Below are 24,835 nucleotides of genomic sequence, written 5' to 3'. Positions count from 1 at the left end.
CAATGGTATACTATAAATCCATGTGAAAAAAATTACTTCTCACTGTTCTCAGGTCAAATATTTATATGTGATTAAAATGCGATTAATTTCGATTAATTAATTACAAAGCCTCTAATTAATTAGATTAATTTTTTTTATCGACTCCCGGCCCTACAAATAACACTAAATTGTGTTTCTGAAAACATCACATTCAGTTCGCACTTAAGTAAATTATTTGTCAAATTATTTTCCTGCTTTACCCCCTTGCCTCTGGGGTGTTGTACTTCTGCTTCTGTAATGTGCTGCTTTCCGTCAGATGTAACAGAAAGCCTCAGAGGGACTTGCCATTAATAGAACACTGGAAATTTATTCCAGGGATCAATTTTTGCATCATGGGAGTGGTGCCTTGTCCTTTACTTCAGCCCTCCCCCTAGTCCAACCACCATCTCCAGTGCATCTCTATATGAGGCCTCAGCACAAATTCTATTGATCAGTCATGCCACTGCAAAGAGACAGGATAAAAAATACATTTCACCATGCAAAATTATGAGAATAGCAGGTGCATTCCTTCAAATTTGAAAAGCCAATCTCTTTCCACCCATGAAGTCCACTGACTAAATCATTTTGAAAATTTACTCCTTGATTCAATAGTGTCGGCAGGGGTTGTCAATAATTTTATTTTCAAAATCAGCCTTTCCCTTACCCAGCTCAGAAACACTGAGGTGTATCTATCTGTCGTTGCCCCTCTTGCTCTCTAAGATATCAGCATTGACCATTAATAAAATTCATATTGGTCAGCCAATACTGATGTGGTTGAAGGCTGAATATGGTATATAAATTATGACAATTTTTCATTTTTGGGTAATCAGCCTTTTTTTTCTGAATTCCATGAAAATCTGCTGATTTGTTAACTTAAACAGTTTCAAATATGTTAGAATCATCAAATCATTCGAAATGTTAAATATACACACACTCAGATTCGGGTTCTCTGAAACCTGCGGACGACTGAGGCTAGTATTTCACACACAATAGTGCTGGTTGTAATGGACAATTCTGATCAAGTAATACGTTATGATTGTTTTCAATAGTTTCACATGGAAACGGTGAAAAACAAGCGAGCTGATGTCAGCCATGAGAACTGAAGCCAGTCATGAGATAACGGCAAACCATTTTGTAGATCTGAGAGCCTCTAATCCAGCATTCCTGTAGGTCTGAGCGGCGTTCCCTGTTTGTCATCCCTCAGACTCTGCATCATTAGACCAGGCACCGAGTGGGCGAGAGCTTATGGGCACAGAGCTTAGGATCTCAATAACTGTCCCATGCTTGGGCGATATGGGGAATAGTGGATTCGGACAAGGAGGATCTTGGATTTGAGTGCTAAAAATATCCCTCCGTCTGTAAGTTTTTCCTGTGGTATATATAATTACCTCTATGACACTGAGTTTAGCACCTGACACTCTTGTCATCACCCATATTAGACTTTGAGTTGTGTACGTTTAAGTCTTTGACTGAGTATATCAATGGATTTGAGATATTTGTGATGGTGCAGTTATGTGTGATCCCCTCGGAAACACAGGGACAAAAAGATGCAGACGTGGAAAGAAGTTGAGAGGGGACTGACACAGTGAAGGGGGAGGTGTGATTGAATTTCCAGTTGTTTGAATGCTCAATGATGTCTCTAAACTGTGCAGGACAAAGAGGAGTGGTGGGCCACTCTTAATGACAATAGAAGCTTTTGACATGGTTGACGACAGCTCCTCGAGTGTGGGGGGAGGTGCAAGTGGCGTAGGCTGGTCTCCCATCTGCCTGAGGAGGTGTTGGTCTGTGTGTGTGTGTGTGTGGTGATGGAGACACAAAAAACAAGAGGGAAAGAAACAGGAAAGTGGCAAAAGTGAGGGTGCTGTGCAAAAACTGAAATTATTTTATTTAATTCTACAGACAAAATTTTGAATGGACGAAGGTGTAAATGTATAGTTTACTAAATGAAATTAACTTATGTTGTAAAATGTAATTTTAAATATATTAATTTAATATATTTTACGTTTTATAAAGTTTTTATAGTTTTTTTATATAGTTTTATATAGTTTATTTATATTATATATACACGTATAGTTTATTTATTTATGTGTGTTTGTTTATTTATTTATTAGGTCATTATAATAGCCTATATAATTCATTTCAACATACAAATTTCAGCCTATAGTTGCCATCATTTAATTAATTATATATTAGAATTTTATCGGCCACTGATCAGCCAGCTCTCAAGATATTAATCCCTGAAAACCTCATATCAATTAACTACTAGTAATAACGCTGCTAAATGATTGGTTAAATCAATCATAGTGAAGAGCAAATGCCTGTAACTCATAATAGTGATAGGAATTGTATCGAACGAGTCTTGTTTTTTATAAAAATGCATCCTGGGTGTCAGTGGGGGTCCTGATGCGTTACATAAGTGGGCCTGTCTCTGCTTTTGTCTGAGGCTGTCAGTGGAGTAGAGATGATGAATGTGTCAGTGGGAGACGGCCATCCTCATCTCTCGCTGCGTTCACGCTGTCATCTGCTTTACATTTTATGATGAGCTCATCAGTAAAACCCACCCCCCGCGCTCTAAGCTCAGCAATTCAGGGCCTTGACAGATTTTATTTATATGCACAGATATTTACGTACTTTTGGCGGGAGAAGCTTACGTGCAACTTTTGTCAAAAGTGAGTCATTTGGAATAAAACCACTTGCTAAATGGATAAATGAAACATAAATGTATATCGATTTGAACACACACACACACACACACACACACACACACATATATATATATATATATATATATATATAGTTGTTCATATTACATATTATTTAAATAGTAGCATCCTGAATTTTCAAAATTTATCTCCAATATTGTATTTTAAATAGTATATTTTCAGTGTTTTAATTATTTATTTTGTATTTTATATTGGTACATGGTGGCCATTTTTTCTTGCTTTTGCAAAAGCTTGAGAAACCACAAATTATAAAAAAAAAAAAAAAAAAACTGAATTCGATTTTCTAGCATCATCTGTGTGCAACTTGACTTATGTCTTATAGCTGTGTGCAAGGTGCACAGGATCTGTCCCACAAAGGTAGGACCTCTCCTGGGGTTTGGTGCAGAGCTGACAGGGGCGACACCCCCCACCCCCCATCCCCCTTTGTCACAGACACGCCCTCCTCCCTACGGTTTCTCACTACCCCCTTTGAGACAAAGCATGCTTTGTTAGTCTCTACACTTGGTTGCCTCAGAGATGGGAATTAAAGTGACAGTTCCAGAGGCAAGAGGTTCCCCTCTACCATCATCATTATAGACATCTTTCTCTGTTTCCCCAGCTACACCGGGCAGGTAGACAGGCGACAAAGATGTCTCTCGCTTCTGTGCCGATGTCTGTCTCTGGGCTTGGGGCGAGACAGATGCGTTGTCTGAGAAATAGAAAGAGAGAGTTAGCCGCAGTAAGGATGGATACTCTCGCAGTCCGGTCACGTAGAGAGGCCATAGACTCCCACAGCCAATCACAGAGCAGCAGGGACTCCATTTTGAAGTTCCCGCGGAGGAAAAAAAAAAGCAGTTGCGGATGTCCTGCTGCTCTCACTGGCTGTTTAAAACACAATGTAAACAACAACTGTACTGAATAAATCATTTTCAAAAATAAATTTTTTAAAATAAAAATTGTTTGATTAATTTATATTACAATACATAAAAATTATCTGCTTAATGTACGTAAATACATTACTATATTTTAACAAGGTTCTTATTAGATTTCTGAACTAAAATTCTACAGATAATCTCAAAATTTCCAGCAAAATATTTATAATTGATAAAATAAAAACTGCATATAATTCTGAGAGACACTCTTACAAGATTTATTTATAATTAACATTTTTATTCTGAGACTTATTATACAGAAGAATTATTCAGAAGCAATTTTTAATCAAAATCAATCAACATTGTTAGTGTAGCCTACCTTTAAAATAATTTTAATATATTTGGTAATTATTAATGCATTAGCATTGAGATTTGTTAAAATAAAAATATTAAAATTAGTAAATTTTATGTAAAAACTACATTAAATAATAATAAAAAAATAATAAATTATTTGCTTAATTTACTTGAAAAAAAAAGACTACATTTAACAAGGTTTTTGTTAGATTGCTGAACTAATATACAGACCATTTAAAAACTGCCAATAAAATAATAATTATTTATATAAGTTATGCATAATACACAAAGGCATCCAGCATATTTCTAGAATTGCAGATCCACCCTAATGACACCTGGCCTGCCAGTTGCTTTGGCATTCCCTACCGTTGCATAATGAGGTTATAAGTGCAAAATCATTTAATGCGTATGTCCTGCACTGGGGCAATTTAGCATTTGCACTGAGACATTTGGAGCTTAAATAAGAAAAGCCCCTTACATAAGATTAGGACAATGGAAAGCTGCATTTTGTAGAGTAGGGGGGCACCTTTCCTCTCAAACGGAAGGTGGTGAGGGATGACAAAGGAGAGTATTGAGTGTTAGCGGTGGGTTTCTTTTTGGAACAGATCCAGCCTCTCGCAGAAGGGACAAAGCTCCCCCTCTGTGCCTCAACAGAGACTCTAAAGGCACCGAGTTCCACAGCTGCCTCCTGCTCCGCCCATTTGCCTCCCAAAATCTCTAATCCCCACTGAATGACCCCCAAACTCCCTTTCCCTCTCTCATATGCTCACTACCACCTTGAGCCCACCAGACCAGTGATTCATTTCTCCTGCGTTCCCTGTCAGCTGTCCAAGCGTTCCCTTCAACACACCGGCTGTATGCTCGTATTAATTGCAACAGATTGGCCATGGCTAATTATCTTTGACCCTTTAGCCTCGTAGGAGTAGCGCGTGTCTATGCATCAACTAAGGGTTGGATAGCATTAATTTAGGAATATGCATGCACAGATATCCAAATGTACTGCTATTTTATTTAGACATATGAGATAGAGTCTGTTTGATTACTTTTGGCACTGGAGCATAGGTTGGTTGTTTGTGGGTCAGCTTTGGAGCTGGAGACAACAGTTGTTCCTCAAGGGGACCTCCTGAGATGGTCACGTGACCACGGCCTTCTAGAATTATGTAGCATAAGGACTGGGAGGGGTGCGGCCCGCTGACCTTAACCAATTGTCTCGGTCACTTTGACTTGCTATCTTTTGTTGTTGCAGCTGTAATTTTTGCATTCAACAAAGAAAACATATAAAATAAGTAAATAATATGTAGTTTTGAAATTAAATGCAATATATTTATTGTAAATTACTTAATAGTTTATCATTTATATATATATATATATACATTTTAGTTTTAATTAAACTAAATGAAAACTAAACGAGGAATGTGGCCTTGTCAACTACAGCTGAATTAAAATACGTTTTTTATAATTTCTTTTATTTCAGTTAATATTTATTTTTACATAACTAAAATATATAATTATAAAATAAAAGGATTATATTATTATACATTTTATATTACATTAAATAAAATATATATTGTTTATTTCATGTAACACATTTTAAATTATTTTAGATTATTCTATATATAATATTAAAAGATATATATAAATTAAAGATATATATAAATGAAAAGATAATTTTATAAATGTCAAAAGGCACATGTATGAGTGATGGCATATAAATTTAGTAATGCCACTGCACTCTTTTGTAAAGTTCAAAAGAACATTTGTCATGGCTTTGTTTTCTGGAACATTGTTCTAAATCTAATATCTTGTAATCCCTGTGATTTTGTCATTTCTAGCCTAGAATCAAGTGAAATAAAGACACAGATTATAGTTTGCTATTCTTGTTGTAGCTAGGCTGTATGATGTTGCCTTTTCAGTCACATGAAACCTTCGACCGCAGACACAAAGAAGATTGCTAATTGCTATTTTGCTGATTGCTAATTGCTATTTGCTTCTTAGCTATCGCCAAAGCCAAATGTTCCCCAAAACGTTTAGTTGATGCACCACTTGGGCTCTCCCCAAAGAGATCAAGCAAATAAGCGAAAATAAAGCACCTTTAAAAGACTGATTCCTCTTTGTTTTTAACTACTAACCTCTCAGTTGTCATGCTAAAACCTGAAGCGGAAAGATCTACACGTGTGCTCAAGACTTCACAATCAGTGCTTTCAACCTCCAAACCCACTGTTTCACCTCCCTTGCCCACGCAGGGCAGGTGCAGGCAGAGGGGCAGCATTTCAGAGCCTCCTTTGTCATGAAATGTTAGCACTTTACTGCACAGGGGTTGGCTGGCCAGCGCCGTGAGCTCCATGCCAAATTTCAGGAAGGAGGATGAAAGCCAAGTCGATTGTGAGACACCCACACCCTTTAAACGTAGAAACGAATGTAATGCTTCTCTGTTCCTAACGGGGAGCTTCTTCATTTGGAGTGGTGTTTGCTAACTCCCGAAACTCCCTCAGCAGAGCTGGATAATAGCTTCGGTTATGTGTGCACTCTGGCAGCCACAGCAAAATAAAACTTCTCCTGACAGGCAGTGCTGATCAGGTCCTTTTAGACATGAGCTGCACGTTAACCTAGAGCACCCTAAAGGGGTTTCGGAGCTGAATCCTAATTGTATGGCAAATCAAGCTGACCTGAGGCAGTGTCATGATTGTCCCTGAGCAGCAGGGTTGTGCATTGTCTAGAATTAAACTGATAATGTTTTTTTCAATTCTTAAACACTTCCTAAATTTGAATCGAGTTTAAACTGAGATGGCAATCAGGATGCAGAATTGCTATTTTAATTTGAATGTAATGGAGAGATTTAAAATGAACTGAAATTCAAAGAAATGTATTTAGTGGAAAGGCAAAATAAGACAATTGCAGCCCTGGAAAAAAGTAATACATTTAAAATACATTTATGTCATTCTAAGTATAGTTAAAATCTATTAACATATTTAATGACATATTGCTCGAGACTGATATAAAATCATAATTCAACTTTATCTGGATAATGCAATGCACATTTCTTATTATTAAGCCTAAAATGTGTTTTACTTTAGAACAATCAAAAATTCAGTATATCTTTTGTTGGATTTCAGCACAACTTTTAAAAACCACACAATTAAAGTGCATTAAGTACAAAATTATTTTCAATTTAGCAGATTTTATGTATACCAGTTTAGTATAACAAAAGTAGAATTGCAAGGTATTTTTATTAAATAATTAAAATATGTAAATGTATTTGTAGTATACTTTCAGTATAGGGAGTATTTTCAATATTTTCAAAGTCGACCTACATGAACAACGAGGTTGTTAATCAATGATATATGACCACATTATTTAAGTTTTTATATATATATATATTTCATGTTTAACAGCTGGAATCCTGATGAGAAACTACATTACCCATGATTCTGCAAAGAAATCTCGACCAATCAGAGAATCAAAACTAACAAATTGCACCAAAAGAACACTTTAGGTGCCTGTCTACTCCCATGAAGCAACTGCAAACTACTTAAATATGTGTTTATGTGCATATTTTATATAAAATGTAAAATCAGATATTTCTATATGTAAAATCAACATCATTCAATAGTTTTATATTTTGTCATTTGTAATGCTTAATGGGATTGTAGTTCTTTCCCTCATTGACACAACTCCCTTGTCTTTTTTCTGCATTTCAAATCTTGTGATTCAGCTGGTTGTTGTGGTTCATGTTTTATAACTCTATGAATCATGAATGTAAAAATGACTTCCATAACCCAGGCTGTTGAAAAAGTGGGTGGGCACTGTTGCACTCTGTTCACGAAATTGCCTCTTCCTGCCATTCCAGTCCAACTTCCTGTGGGGTGTGGCCAATTCAATTCCCATCCACACTCATGAATTGAAAAGAAGCCAATTCTTCAATTAAACCCAACTGACTTCGGAGAAGTGACGTGGCTGCTACCAGAGTGCAGTTTTTGGACCGCCAGCTCTGCGTTACAACAAACGCCTTCTGTCTGCACATCTGCATGCACATGCGAGATCCATTCATATGTTGGCAGCTGCACGCAGTGTATGTTCATTTCAAATGCTCTGTATTTCTGCACGCCTGTCAGTGTATTATCATGGTGCCGAGAGCCTTAGAAGCGGTGGGGGTGTCTCATTTTCAGGTTGACTTCTCTGGCCTGGCTTGGCTCCTCAACCCCATTGCCTCACTCGAATTCCAGCTGTACGAAATGGGGAACAGATTGTGTGCATGATGTAAAACGGCAGGCATTCTCCCGTTGCTATGGATAAGGTCATCTGTTGAGTAAACTCTGAGCAGATTAATACACATTATGAAAAGTAGAAAACTGAAAACATGGGACAGAACAATACAAATGAAAAAGAGCTCCTCTGGTGGTCTCTTGTAACAGACGAAAAATAAGAAGTTAGTGCTAAAGGGTTGCGATGAGTAAACTTGAGACTGAAACTTGGCTCAGGGTTCGGAGACAATGAAAACACTGATAAAGAACCAGAGCGGAATGCTGGCCCTGGATCTTCAGGCCTGAGCGCCTCGATGGGCTCGGAGGAGATGACTCACAGGCCAGTGGAGGAGGCCCAGACCAAAGAGGACTCTTAGGAATTAGCAACGCTTGGACATGACAGTTTGGGGGAAAGTGGCATCAGGTTTGGATGTTCTTGGAGCAGCCATGCCAGCTGACTCAGTCTGCCTATCGTTCAGGCGGGCAGTGTTTAGACATCTTTGATGGACAGCAGGCAAGCAGAGACAGGTGTGTGTTGGGCTCCGAGCACTTGTGTGGAACCCAATCCCTCCGCAGGGAGATGCGCTTAAGGAGTTGAGGACACAGAGTATGTGGACGGGAAAAGCATTTAGATGTAGATTTAGGAAGGAAACATTTTGAGGATTGTAAACAGGCTAGGCTGCATTAGCATTATGATAATGTAGCAAATAAGGCATTAGCTTTTCTAATACAAGTTTTTAATCATGTCAACGCAATCTTCCACTTTCATTATCTTGCAGTTTATGGTTAGCAAAATATGCTAATGCTTAGAGCAAGCGCAAGTGTTTTAACTGAGAATTTAGCTTTTTTTTTGCAAATGGAGCTCTTTTGGTTTATTCAGATTATAAAGGACAGTGTTCATTTTGCAAGTTACAGGACAGTTAAAGGCTAGCAGTATGCTAGCTAGCTGGTTTTACCCAATATGAAAACATTCAAACTGAAACATTACTAAAACTATATTATGCAGGTATGTGATTTTTGTCTTGTATTTAAATGAATTCTGACATTTTCGGACAAAAGAAAAACGACTCGTGGTGATTTTGTAAATCAGAGGAAATACCAAAAGAACAGCTCTGTGGTTTAATGCTTGAATGCAAGGAAATTTATAAAATTGTAAAACAGATATAATGTGATTTTAAAGTGTTGTTCTACAAAATAAAATGATTATAATATATTATTATAATTATTAAATAATTGTTTTATTATTATGCAATAATAATACATTTCTATATTTATAGAATTTTTTAAGTTTCATTTTTAGAATATAACGAATAATAATCATATTACAATTATATAAATAAATAATATAAATATTCAAATTATAAGTAAAATATTGTATATCTTTGTAAAACAGATTTTCCTGAGTAGAAATATTCTAATGGCACAAAAAACCTTAGGTTAAGTAGACAAAACAGAGCTATTGACAGACATTTTCCAAATGCCTTAAGAATTTTGCTTATGTTATGAGCAAACTGAAAATGTGTTGACGGAGGGATTGTGACACAGCCTCTCCATCATCTTGCTCACTTTTCTCCTTTCTACAGCTTCATTATTCATACTAAAATAGGAAGGATGAAAGGAGACAGAGAAGGGATCTTAAGTGGGTTGTCCGTTCACAGCGTACTGAATTATGGGGGCCAGTGGGTTAGTCTCTCTTCTATAGCCTAATGTAGATGACCGTCAGTCACTGTTTGAATCATTTGTGCAAGCTTGGAATTCACACCAGCTCCGGTTACCACACCGGCCTTTGGAGACTGCAGATGCACGCTGGGATACAGTGGTGTACATTAAGTGCGTGTGTGTTCAAGTGTGATAGAATTCCTGCTCTTGTAGCTTAATTCAAGCACGTTTAGAAGTGAATTGACACATGGTGAATAATGAAGGTGGCTTGTGTAGGTGTGCAACAAGCAAACCTTTCAGAACATGAGTGTATTGCTGCATGTTAACGCGTGGGTCTGGCATTATACTCAGGTTAGCGTGTGTTCGGTATAACAAGCTGTTATACATGCGTTGGATCTCCTTGTATTTGGCTGAGCAGTTGTTTGGTTGCTTGCTACAATAAGTAAGCTGGACCAATGTGCTTTCTAAACATCCACAGGAACCTCTTGAGGATAGATGGTTTTGATAAATCTTCACAAACACAGATGCAATGGATTTGCAATAGAGTCTCAGTCCCAGTGTTCAATGCACATGTCTAGAAACAATTAAAGTTATACATAATCCTTCACAAGTGTGTGGAAGGTCTGAGTGAAACCGTAGTCTGTGTTACACTTGAAATCATTTCAGCAGTGAATTCACTGGCTGTAAAGCAGAGTCTCCTCTAACAAGGAGCAAACACTAAAGCATCTATGGATTTTGCACCTTCTCTCCATTCCCCTTCAAGGCAAAGGCAACTGTTGTGTTTAAACGTCAGCACTCATAAATCAGGCGACCGTAACTCTTTTAGAAAAAAAGATCTGCTGAAAATACTATTTTTATTAGAAGACATAACTCTAATGCTGCTATCGATGATGCAAACGCCAAAGTCGTGAGTGTTAAGTGAAATGCTGTTGAGACTAGTATGTTATACCTTCACTTTGTGAGTTTGAGTTCTCGTTGAGAGAACTGCCTGTCAGAACGTGAGGTGTTCGTCCAGAAATAACATCACATTCTTATTTGACTTACAGGGTTGTATGCAGCAGATTTATGACAGTAAATAGCTGCTTGTGATCTTCAGGGCTTAGGTTTGTGAAATGTGACTTTAAGAAGCGAGTCACATAGGATTACAGACTCAGATGTGTTTTTTGAAACATCGCATTTTGGCAAATGTGTCTTTCTTTTTTCTGTCCCTTGAGATTAACCGTCTCCAAATGCAGTTCCCTCTTCTGAAATCTGCATAGCACACCCGTGGAGTTGGCCTTAGTTGCCTCTTGAGACATTTCCTCATCAACAGTGAGTCAGTGTCTAAGCTCATGGACCCTGATTTTTTTATTCATTTCATATGTGTAATGTAAGAAATATATCCAGTCTGTCATTCAGTTACTTTTTTAATAACGTGAACTTTTACTTAAATGGCAGTAAATTGAACAAAATTACCACAAATCAGCAGAGAAAAGTCCACAAATGAAGACATAACTTAAAAATTCACTTTTCACTTTTAAATGTTCAAATAAATGTTTTCTATTCATCAAAGAATACTGCAAATTACAGTTCCCATTAAGGAGCACAGCTGTTTTCAACATTGATAATAATGAGAAATATTAGAATGATTTCTGAAGGATGACACAGGAGTAAGGATGCCAAAAATGTAGATTTGCGTCAGGAATAAATGTTATTGTAAAATGTGTTATGATTTCTAATTGTAATAATATTTCACAATATTACTGTTTTACATTATTTTTAATCAAATAAGTGCTTTTCAAAATCATTAAAACCAACTTCAAACTTTTTAACAGTAGTGTAGGTGGGCTGCATATTTCCGAAAATATTATTTTGAACATTAAAAGAATATTTGTTGTTCTTATTTTTAATTATTTGCACTATAGTGCCATATGTATAGTTTTTCAGCATCTTACTTCATGAGCACCACTTTGAAAAACGTGTCTTGAGATCCTTGTGCTATTTTTTTTCCCCCTCCCTGAAAAAAAAATATGAATCATAAGAACATTACGGTAGTATTTCAGTTATGAATTGCTCCAATGATGAATTTTATGCACAGGTCTAAGAGCATGATTAACTGCTTTTTTTTTCTTAAATTGACAGCTCTAAATTAATCACATAACATCTAAAATGCACAGATTACACAATTTGAGGCGAATATCGGCTCTTAAGCTAAAGTGGAAAAGCTCCCTGGAGCTTTTGAAGTAGTGTTAGGCACCTGGCAGGAACGTTTAGATCCCCCTTCCCATGTCCCACCTCTTTTTTTTATTCTTCATCTTTCTTTTTGGAGAGTTTAGTTTCTCTCTGAGTAATGTTACCCCTCTTTCCTTTCTTTACAGGCGAGTCAGGCATATTGAATAAAGAATCTCTTTCGCTTTCCCTTTTATAGCATTCCCTTCCTCGCTGTGTTTCTCTGTCTTTGTCCCTCTGTGAGGTCTTGGAGGAAGGTCTTGAGAGGGTGAGAGAGAACATTAGAGAAAAAGATGAGGACAGGATCCCAGCCTAGGCATCTCTTCAGCTGTTTGCACGCCATGGGCCCCGCAACCATGGAGACGTCACTATAGATGTTGGGGGCTGGGGACGGCTTAGGTCAAACTGAGGAAAAGGGGTGGACAAACCCAGCTCTTCTCAATAGGAGTGACATCACTGAAGAGGAATTCACTCTTTCTTCCAGATCCTTTGTTATTCTTTGGAGACCCTTCTATCCTTCTTCTGCTGTTTAGCGAGCCGTGTTCCGTTGGAAAAGCAGGGTTGAATTGGCTGAAAGGATCGTTCATTCAAAAGTGAAAATTCTGTCATTGTTTTCTCACATCATGTTGTTTCAAACCAGTATGACTTGCTTTTATTCTGTTTCTCAAAAATATAGTTTTTTTTTTTGTTTATACAATGAAAGTCAGTTTGGTCCAATGTTGTTTTAGACCCCATTAAATTTCATTGTACATTCTTAAAAATTAAGATCCTATAGTGTGGGTTTATAGTGATGTAATAGAAGAACCATTCTGGGTTCTCTGTAGGACCTTGCTATAATTTTTTCTTAGGGTGAAAAATATTTAAATATTTAAATATTTAAACATTTGTCCACTATAAAAAAAACTTTTGTGTAGGGGAAATGTTCCATGCATGTTAAAGGTTCTTAATGGAATCATCCATTTATAAGAAGAGGTTTTATTTTTCATTTCTGGGTGAACTATCTCTTTAAGAAGACTTGGAAAGCAAGGTTCCCATCTGCCCTAGAGACTTATTACATGGGGTAGTGTAGGCCTGTAAAGAAACCTCTGGATTTGGAGAGTCCATCCAGCCTGACAGACTATAAAATACAGTTTCAAAGAGCATAAAGAGATTTGAATGGAAACTCTCTCCGAATTCTTCTTCCTCTTTACTTGTTCGTGATTACATAAGCACATGCAACACCCCGTCCTTTCTGTTTTAAAATAAAAACACATTACGTCATCAGCAGCTGCCCCACAATATTTTCAGGGTCTGCCAGTTGCTGTGGTGATGTGTCTTATGTCATATGCCTGGACTGGCCCTCTCCCAAACATTCATGTAGTTATTAACATAACGGTGCACACTGACACCACCAGGACCCAGGTGTCCCCTGTTTTAATTTGCCCGTCCCCGCAGTCAACACTTCATCTCGTAGTGAGTGCTCCATGCTGAAACAATGACCCATATACTCCTGCAGGACTCGCACTGCAATCAGAAGTCCTTTTGATGAGCAGACAGGAAAATACGAGTCACTGAGGAAGGGAGATGGCTTTTTTAATTCCCCCACCTTCCCAACTCATTCTTCCTCTCTCTCTCCAAATCCAGGAAACATCTGTAACCACGTCCACGGGCAGGGTTGCATGTTCACAAAATCTCTAGGGCCGCTGCTGGACTATTTGGAAGGAAGGCAATCAGGAAACTTGTCAAAATGTTCTCGTATTGTGATACAGTGTAGAGACGTGTCTTCTGAAAGATGTCCATGTGTCCTAGCAGCTGGTGTTATTTGTCATGCAGTACGCAGCAGTTTAATTGGTTATTGAGCTCGCTGTGGTCATTTCTTATAGGTTCAGAATCCTGTCAATCAATGGGTCAATCCGTCTTGCAGCTTTGGTGTTGTGGGAGCTTGTGGTCAGTATTTGTGATCTACACGACAGTGCACTGTTCTCTCAATGGACAAGCTCTGGACACCTAGTTTAGGAATCATCTACCGCCTTAAATTATTATTATTGTTATTTATTTATTCGTATTAAGGTAAGCTAAGGTAACAACATCATGGTAACAACATCTAGCTCTTAAATCCTATTTGTGAATTTTTTTTTTATATATAATTTTGAGAAATATCTACTTGCTTTATTATTACTTAATAGTTAAGAATACAACATTTACTGCTTTAAACCTGATTATGTTTATTTTTTTATTTACTACTTTAAACCTCATAGATAAAAAAAAAATCAAATTTATACTCATTTAGGAAGCAACGTGTAACATATGACATATTTTGTTTTTGTAACGTCTAGGACAAAGTATCTACCACAAAACCTGGTTACAGCTTTATTATTTTTCAAACCTATTAGTATTATCACAATTATAGAGTATGGTTTAATGTAACATTACCTTGCCTGAATTAAAGGATAGTTCATACAAACATGAAATTTTTTTCATTATTTACTCAACCGCATGTCGTTCTAAACTGGTATTTATGTTGTACACAAAAGAAGATATTTTGAAGAATCTTTGTTGTTGGTCCCCATTGGGTTCCATGGTATGAAGAGAAATACAATTGAAGTCAATGGGGACCATTAACTTTTTGATTACCAGCATTCTTCAAAATATCTTCTTTGTTTTCAACATAAGAAAGAAACTTTTACAGGTTTGGAATGTCATGAGGGTGAGTAAATGATGGCAAAATGTTTATTTTTGGGTGCACTATACCTTTAAATTAAAAGTTGGTTTCTCCATGCATACTTCTTTTATTTGTAACATTAACAAGAATACCCAAGTACTCAGAAATGATGAAACTACAAGCAAAAAAATAAATAAAAAAATAGGCATAATTCGGGTTTAGTTATGCCGTCATTTTCAACAGTGCCTACCACTTTGACAGCAATTTTCGCCAACACTGACTCTGAGTCTGTGGCAGCAGCAGCACGCTGAGGGCGTTCACACAGGACGCATTCTCTCTTTCAAACAGCTAGACAGAGCTATGGTCAAGAGACGTGTTTCCGCTGGACTATTTTTAACCTGACACACCTTAAAAATGACGTCTGGCCATGGTCGTCAGTCTGACGTCTGTATGACCAACAAAATAATGCCAATTTATACTTCTCTTAAATTATCCCACCTTCTATGAAATGATTCATCTCTTTAGTACTTGAGTAAACAAAATGAACAAAATATCCATCCGTGCTATAAGCCACCATATTTCTGTCCTCTCTCTAAATAATTAGCAGGATCTAGGCATTACAATACTTTGCTGCACTATTTACCTGGTTTAACTGGCTCTTTTTTTTTTTTTTTTAATGAGCTAACATTACATTCCATACAGTACATGTCAATGTTTTGTACATGCTCATGTGGTTTTGTTTAGGGGCCCTTGTGGACTTGCATTGTCTTTTGCTGCAAGTTTTGAAGTCATGATGGAGTTACTCTTTAGAACAGCCTTCCAGACACTCCATCACTAACACAACTACACAAAACAGGCACAGCCCCTCCTCTGCTTTTGGGGAAAAAAGGGCCATTCCTGTAAAGAAAGATAGGATAGTCCGGGCAGTAATAAAAACAATAATGATCTTTGTCAATGTTCTCAGTAGCTAAATCACCAGAGAGGTGCTCCATCTAGAAACAAGAACAAGGAATGAATGACTCATCAACTTAACAACTGTATAAAAACAATTTTGCACAAGAGTGAACAGAGCCAAATATAGGCATTCCCTTGGTAACTATAAAAAACACCTCTACACTGCCCAGTACCTTTTCGTAGCTTTAACTCTTGGTCTGTATTGTAAGTGTTTCTTTAAATGCTACTAGCACAAAGTTTGCACACATTCTGAAATCACTGATTAATATGTCTATTAGTATCTAGTTTCTGTGTCTATATGGATGGAAACCAAACCCTTAATTTCCGAAGCAGCACAGTGACTCACTGGGCCTGTGTCAGAATCTAAATTTTTAACTGCCGCCTGCACCCCTGGCATTCGTTCATTGTGTACTATTTTTTTTATTTCTGAATGTTTTTTTCAATCCTTTTCATGCTATTCATTATATATGCATATCTCTACTTATTTAATTTTTTATTTTTTAATTAGAGGAACTATGAGTTCATAGCATAAGACAGTAGTAATTTAATAAAACCAAAAAAAGGAATTTTGCTTTTTATTTTACTAAATTAAAAAAAATAAATAATAATATATAAATAAATATAAATATAAATATAAATATATAATTTTATATATATCATCTTTACATTTCTATTGTAAGTTTTTTTTAATGTTTTTGAAATAAATCTCTTACCAGGGGTGCAGCAATGCAGTACAGTAATACTTTGAAACAATATTAGAAATGTTTTCTATTTTTCTATTATTGTTTTCTATTGCAATACATTTACAATATAATTTATTCCTGTGATGGCAAAGCTGGTATTGGTACAAAATAAATATATTTTTTATTATTATTAATGTTTTATTAAGATTCTTAAAAAAAAGAAGAAGAAAAAAAAGAATATCAATTGAAAAGTCTCATTCTGTCTCATTTAGTATGTTGGCTAATTTTATAATGTCAGCCAAACAATATAGAAAATATTGTGTATATATCAAATCTTGCCCAGCCCTACTATGTGTACTATTTTTTGGTGTGGATGCTGATGAGGCAGTGAGTTGTTGAGGAGGGGTGTTTATGTGCTTAGACGAGGGGTAAAGCAAACTGCCCATCACTTTCAATGAGCTCCATGGGCAGAAACCTAAACGTGTGTCAGAAAGTGACCCTTCTGTTTGCAGGAGGGAAGAAGATCCTCATTGACCTCTTTCTAAACCGCCCCCCCCCCCCCCCCCCCGCCTTCTTCCCATATCCTGCTGAGTATTTCACAACAGACACATCACAACCTCTCCAGCATATCTTCATCCAGACAGTCAACACAACACATAAGCTTTCTGCTTGTTTGCCAACATAACTGTGACTATGCAGCTATTTGGTATTTCATTGCGTGCATGTTTATACCATAAAAATAAGGAATGTTTCAAAACTAGCCCTCACTCTCTGACAGTTGTTTGACTGGTGTTGTCCACACCCTACCCCCTCAACTCCCTGCCAAAACAATGGTGATCTCTGCTCTAATAATCTACCACCCGATTGGTCTGCCACAGATTACTCTCAGGCCGCCAGCTGTCGGGAGCTCAGCAAAGCTTTTTATTTTCCTTTTCTTTTTTTGTACGATCCCATCCATGATCCTGAGATTCCTCAATTTGAGCGTATTAACACGGCTTCATATAGCTAGTCTGGGACCGAACCCAATCATTTTCATGCTAGTAAACAATAGAAGGTTAAAAGGAAACCGGAAAACCCTTACTGCGCCGTGCCGATAAGGGCCGATTCGCTTTCCAGCCTCTCGGGAGCCAAGAGATCCTGGCTTCGGATCAGTCCGGTTGAGTTTGTTTCCCCTCTTCACTTCTACTTAAAGCTTTTGTGGATTTAGTTTTTATTTCTGAATCTGAATGGCCAGGTTTGACTGCCTCTGTTATGACGCAGTGTGATTTTGGCTGGGTTATTGGAGGATACATGTCCCAGAAGCACGCTTTTGGGCAAAATGTTATAGTGTAGAAGGATTAGTAACCAATCAGTGAACTGCAGTCGCTTAATTCCTTTAGAGTCTGCAGCATTAAAACAATGTGTGTATGCATTTAACCTCATGTTCTGTGGAATTGGAGTCGAAATGCCGATATTGTATCAGAATTAATTGAAAGTGGAGACTTTGGGGCGTCTAATGGAAGGCTTTCTGTGAATAGGCTGCCAAAAATAGTAGCATTGCCAGGCGACTGTTATTGCAGCTGCTCCCATAACTTCAGTCTGCATGTACATAGATCCATGGTATTTACATGGGCAGATGCTTTAATGCTGGTTGTTTGTCTCCTAACACAATGTCTATAGTCTCTAGTGTAATATGATTGATGGCCCAGCAACGGACAGTTTCAAACTCTGATAACTCGTATGATATTTATCACTGTACGTGGCTGTCATACAAACATTGCGCCATAATATTATAAGATTTAGTTGAGTAAAAACTGAACGTAAGCCTTCTGTTATCAGTGATTCCTGGTGTTGTCAGCTGATGATATTTTATGCTGCTTCTATGTAAGGAAAAAAGCATTCCATCAACGTTTTAGCTCCAAACACCATCAATCGCAAGAACATGCCGAACGACCTCAGTCTTACACCAGCAGTAGTAAAACAAATTTGGGTAGCTGCAGAAATCTTTATGAGATTTTGATGGGAAATATATAAATAGATAGATAACTATAGGGAGGGATCACAGGTGACAAATGGAATTTTTTTTGCTTATATATATATATATATGTACACATACATACATACATGCTTTTATAAATATGTGTGTGTGTGTGTGTGTCCAAAACCTTTGGGTCTGTAATTAAAAAAAAAATACAAATTTTTAAAAGATGTCTTTTATACTCACCAAGACTACATTTATTTAATTAAAAGTACAGTAAAAACAGTAATGTTGTGAAATATGATTACAATTTAACATAACTTTTTCTGTTTTAATATATTTTAAAGTGTTATTTATTCCTATGATTTATTCCATTACTCCAGTCTTCAGTTTAATATGATCAGAATTGATTCTGATATGCTGATTTGCTGCTCAAGAAATATTTAATAAATTGTTGTGCTGCAGTTTGTTATACTTGTTGTTTCAGGATTTTTTCTAAATAGAAAGTTCAAAAGACCAGCATTCACTTGAAATAGATTCTTTTTTGTAATATTACGAATGTCTTAACTAATCACTTTTAATCAATTTAATGCATCCTTACTCAATAAAAACATCTTAACGACCCCACATTTTTTGAACAGTAGTGTATAATTAATTGGTCATCTGACGTTAATTATTTAAAATATTTTTTATATTATTTTGTACACTAAATATGTGTATACTTCCTATAATTATTTTAGGGGTGACTTTTTTTTACTATATTTTATTTGATGATATGGAAATTGTTTTGAACTTACACTGACTTGAACTTTTGGCTGCTCATGTGATTTTAAAAGAAATCTTTTTAAAGTTAATAATTAAGTCGACATGGAAAATACTGAAGCATGGTGGAACAATGCAGTGGCTTTTGGAAACCCGTTTTTATTTTATTACACAGAAAACATGCTCCTTTGGCTCTCACCTCATCGCTGCACTAAGAAAAATGCCATTTTATGAATCACTCTACAGCACACTTTAGACAACATCGGTAAATCACGCTGAGCCTAAACTATAATTCTCTTTGTGTGCCTTCTTTAGGAACAACAGAGCGTGTCTGCTTGATCCAGGGCACTGTAGAGGCGCTGAACAGCGTCCATGACTTCATTGCAGAGAAGGTGCGGGAGATGCCGCAGAGCGCTCAGAAAACAGAGCCGGTTAGCATACTTCAGCCACAGACCACCGTCAACCCTGACCGTGTCAAACAGGTGAGGCCTCTCTTCCTTCAACTCACCCCTTTTCCTATTCAGGAAACTTCCTGTATCTCCAGTTTCCTCTCAGATATTGCATGAGATTGTGTACTTCCTTTTTATTTATGCTACAATTACATAAGGTTTTATAATAAAAAAACACAATCCCTACTGACCCATGAATATATTCAAAGAATAAAATGAAGTGAGGAGGGACATTTTGATTATATAATTCTTTCTTATGAACAGTGTTAACTCTTAGTGTGTTTCAATTAGACAAGTCATTGATTGTGTACCGGCTCTCTGTTTAGGTGATTACCACCGGTCACTTAGGGGAAAAAAAGAGAGTTGGCTGTGTTCATGAATAATTTATGGCATGCTGCCTTTTCTGTTCTTCATTTTTATTTAAGCCTGTCCATTAAAGAAGTGTCTTCTTTGTGCTTATTGAGCATTCTCTGTGAAGAGAGGGCCATAACCTGAATTCCTAGAACATAAGTCCAAGACACTTACCCCTGCAGAGTTGCCGACCTAATTATTTATGCATGTAATTATAGGGCTTATGAGCGGAGCAACACATCTCACTTTAGTGCACATTATTGTCTCTGCTGGGAAAGTATCACTGCAGGCCCTGCCGGCATTCTGCTGCATTGTGCAATATTTCAAGCTATATTTTATACAGGAATGCAGAGAGGTTAGAATGTGGAGATACACTGAGCATGTACAGCTCAGAGTCACAACTAACTTCCCTGAAATATACTTAGGATTATTTTATGGTTCAATCCTTTGATCAAGATTGACTGATAGCATTGACATTGAATGAAATGTTGTAATTATTAGAGATGTGCATCTCCATAACTGAGTCTGATATGACACGTTCTATTCATAGTCAAGGATACGACACATTAAAGACGCATATGAAGCAGCTTCTGATGCGAAGTGATCTGATTCACCCCGATTATGATGCAGTGCCGATTAGATTCAATGGGAAAAAAATATGATGCTATGCAATTCAATATGGTACAAATAGTTCTCTTGGTTGCACTTTATTTTACAGTACTGTAAGTGTACAAACATGTACTTCTAGTGTACTTACAGTGTATTTATCTAAGAAAGTTCTGGTAACACAAGGTAACTACATGGGGTAGGGTTTAGGTTTAGGGGTAGGTTCAGGGTTAGTACCTAGTTATTACATAGTTATTGTAATTACTATAATAAGTACATAGTATGTACATGAGGAACAGGACTGTAAAATAAAGTGCTACCGTTCTCTTTTATTTTGTTGGTTCATTGTAATTATTTGGTGGAAGATGGAGCTCTATCTCTGCCGTGTTAACCTATATTTTATGTGACTCTCAGAACACACCTTGGGTTCTGTTGTCACATTTATAAATATATGTACATACATAAATATATACAAATAAACTGCTACCATAATATCTATCTATCCATCCATCCATCCATCTATCTACCTATCTATCTACACACACACAAACACTCCTATAATATATATATATATATATATATATATATATATATATATATATATATATATATATATATATATATATATATATATATATATATATATATTCTATAATGTATAACTTATATTTTTTTCTGTAAATGAGTATAAAATTGCAATAATAAATCCATATGTAATATTTAATTTAATAGTTTAATGAATAGGTATACGTTTATTAAATAGTCATTTTATAATAATAATAATAATAATAATATATATAAAAATAGTTGTATAATTTATATAATAAATTAAGTATATTTGATATATTAATTGTTCACAAAATAGAATTTTATTTTGTCAATATTTAATTGAGTTTTTTATCATATATATGATTTTGCTCTAAAGGATTTTGTTCTTCACTAGTCAAAATTGTGATTTGTTTTTGAATCCGGTCACAGTGTAATGTGATTGAGGTCATATGATCTTGAATTGCCATTGCGTTCTTTTCCAATTGTCACCACACGTGCGGCTGTCGTGGCATGTATCTCATTGCAGTACACACTGATTGAGAGATCGAGGGCAAGAATTGAAGTCATATTAAGCAACAGCTGCTGATTTCGGGTCAGGAACGTCAACTGCTGAGCCTGCAACCAAATGGCCAGGGCAAGAGCCCGACTAACACCAAACTGAATCCACCGGCCCTTCCACACAGGAAATCAATCTGATCATCTAGGTGGCTTATTGTTATAGACGCCTCATTGTTTCAGACAGTGTTTAACTAAACTCAGATGGTAAAGTGCCAGCCTGCAGCGGCTTCCTCTGGTCTGTGCAGGTTTCCTCTGATCTTTTCCTCCCCCTGTTTCCCACATCCTGTTTTTTCAGGAAATGGAACATTAATGCACAGGAAGACAAGAGTCCCTGGTGTTGTCTATAGCTAGCCACAGTAAATCACAGCATTTGGGCATTTACACTATCCTGACTGAAGAGGCTCTATATATGCGATCGAATGTTCAATCCATCCAATCCAGAAATACATATCCTCTACTTTCATTAAGGATCAGCTGACTTCTAAAGCATATTCACATAGTTTTTATGAACACTGGCACTGGAACACCATTAATGGTTCCTCATGTTTCACTTGTGACTTCGAAAAGTGGAACAATTTCTCTGTAATCTCTATTTTCCAACATCACAGAGAAAAGAATGAATTTCTCCATGCATCACTGGCTTTTCAGTAATAACCCACAGTTTTGCTTCTATTGAACTGATCAGTGGCATTGCCTTAAGTGGTTGTGCTGTTTCAAACCATCCTTTCCATTCACGACACCACCAAAGCCAGCCTATTTAATTATCCGGCATCGTGAATCTAATAAAAGTTCTCATTGGAGCACTACGCCCGCACACACACATAGACAGCCAAGCGAAACACTGCTGTGTTCTCTGCTCGTCTCCTAAATTAAAAGCGACATCAGGAAAATTGCTATAATGTCTAAAATTGGAAAAAAAACTTCTCACCCAATAGCCCAGCCTTCCCTACCCTTCTCTCCCCTCCTTGATGTGCTCTCTAGAGGGATAGTGACTGGGTAAAATATTTTATGCCTTTTTTAACCTTCAAATCCTTCAGCCGGCCAGGAAAAAGGTCACTGTCTCTCCACGGAGTATCGATCTCATTTCCAGAAGAGCCAATGGAGAGGGAGAGTTTGAAACCACATTGGATGTTGGACAAGGAAGTACATCCTCTAGTGCCGGGCATCAAATCTCCTTTGGGTGAAAGAAAGGACAGATGCCGTCTGTGTTGTGTGTCTTTAGTATTTGCAGACTCTGTTGGCTGTTTGTTTTTACAGTCACAGCGTATTTGTGGAAAGCATGTGTAGATCTTTCATGCGCTAACTTATGATTTTTACAGGGTCGTGGAAAATATGGAATTGTGGTTTCGAGGTATTTCATGTTTCAAATGTTTAGAATGAGTTAATTGTTTCTATTAATTAATAAACTATTTTATTTATACATTTTATTTTAAATATATTAATAAAATAATTAATTATTACTTAATAATTAATAATTACCTAGAAATTGCTTTTTGTGAGTGTAATCTAAATAAAATGGTTTCTAAAAAATTATAATTAATCAAACAAGTGGAAAACTGACTATATTTTTGTTAACACTTTACTTAAAGCTTTATGTATAATGCATTATAAAAGTAGTTATGATTTAATTATGCCTTATAATTGTAATCCCAGTTAATATATTATAATAGCACTTATCAATTCATTTTACACTGTGCAGCTGAATTTGGTTACAATCATTTACAACAAGAAATAATGTATTACAATGAACAATATGAATAATTATAATGCATTACACCCTTTAATAATCCTTTATAATGCATTATACATAAAGGCTTTAAGTAAAGTGCAACCAAATTTTTCTTTTAGTTTTGTGCCTCTTTGAAATGTTTGTCTTTTGCAATTGCGCTTTATAATTTCAAAACTATTTTATAACCATGAAATGTGATAACATTTATCAAAAGAGGTGTAAAATATAGTTTTCACTCTATTTGCAACATAAAGCCCTGAAATGGCATGTCCAACGGATGATACAAGAGGATATTTATAAGTCAGAATGATGAGCATTATTATCAGGGATTATATTGGCTATATCAGAAGAATTGACATGTCTATATCAAGTCTCACAGTGAGTGTCACACTTATCTTAAAAGCAGGTCACCCCATTGATAATGGACTGTGGTGATATCATATTGTCTATGTGTGTGGGGATGTACTCTATCCGAAGCTCGCGCATCTCTAATCCTGAGCCGGACCCCTGGAGAAACGACTTGTAACATTCTTTGATGGATGCAGAACTTGAGCTGTCTGGAATGGCATAAAAATCAATAATAAATTAGATCTTTATTAAATATGCATCTGTAAGGTGCATACTTCGTTTGGTGTTGCTGCGTTTGGGTTCCTGGAGAGATCTGTGATGTCAAGGCTAACGGTTCAAGAATAGATATTAATGTCGAGATGGATATTTTCTGATGCAAGTTTATTTTATGTGGATATCCACATTTAAAGATCTTTAATCATCCAACTTATGAGTATATAAGCTTATAGGAATAGTTTCCCTAATTCTATCATCATGTACTCGCCTCCATCTCATCCAATGACATTCTTTCTTCTGTGGAACACAAAAGGTTTCTGAAGAATGTTTTTGAAGAAAAGTATTTTTATTCATACAATGAAAGTCAGTGAGGTCCCAAACAACATTGGACCCCACTGACTTCAACTGTATAGCTAAAAAGCACATCTTCATTTGTGTCCATACAGTTTTGGAATGACATGAGGGTGAGTAAATGATGACAGTACTTCAATGTTTTGGTAAACTAAACGTTTAAGATCTCAGAATGTTTGTCATATTCTAGATTTTTATTCAAATTAATGTCAGTCTGAGACTTAAAATATGAATGTGTTCTATTGGAGAGGGCAGCACACTGGATTTTGGGGAGATTGAGGACCCTATTTTAGTTTACTATGAGCTCGGACGTTACAGGGCAGACTATTTTTGGGTGTGTAAATAACCCTTGTGATTTCACTTAGGGTTATTTAATGCAGTCTAGATAGCTGAGGGCTAAAACTGTTTGTTTATTTATGGAGGAAATGGTTGTCTTTTGCACTCATAAATGCATGTTAATTATTTTGATATGTCTCCAAATATATCCTTTTTACCACCATCATGTCTAAAAGCAGAAAAAACTAATTTAGTAGTATAACAAGATCGGTGGAGAAACCATTTCTACTCACAAATTGCTAGTAAATTTCACAAAGAATCAGCAAAGTAAATGTGAAATTAAGATTGAAA

At 36.4% G+C, this 24,835-nt stretch overlaps 1 protein-coding gene across 2 annotated transcripts in view; it reads left to right on the top strand.

Annotated features, from left to right (window-relative positions):
• The window catches only part of LOC127972471 (RNA-binding protein Nova-1), a 51,818-nt gene that overhangs the window by 14,186 nt on the left and 12,797 nt on the right, over window positions 1-24,835 (top strand). For both annotated transcript variants that reach the window (XM_052575972.1, XM_052575973.1), the window contains one exon: window positions 19,367-19,533. In XM_052575972.1, coding sequence (XP_052431932.1) covers window positions 19,367-19,533 — 167 coding nt within the window. The remainder of the gene's footprint in view (window positions 1-19,366; window positions 19,534-24,835) is intronic.

This window comes from Carassius gibelio, chromosome B15, assembly GCF_023724105.1.
Source record: "Carassius gibelio isolate Cgi1373 ecotype wild population from Czech Republic chromosome B15, carGib1.2-hapl.c, whole genome shotgun sequence".
Lineage (NCBI taxonomy): Eukaryota > Metazoa > Chordata > Actinopteri > Cypriniformes > Cyprinidae > Carassius > Carassius gibelio.
Note: the sequence above shows the minus strand (reverse complement) of the source record. Positions and strands in the feature narration are given on the sequence as shown.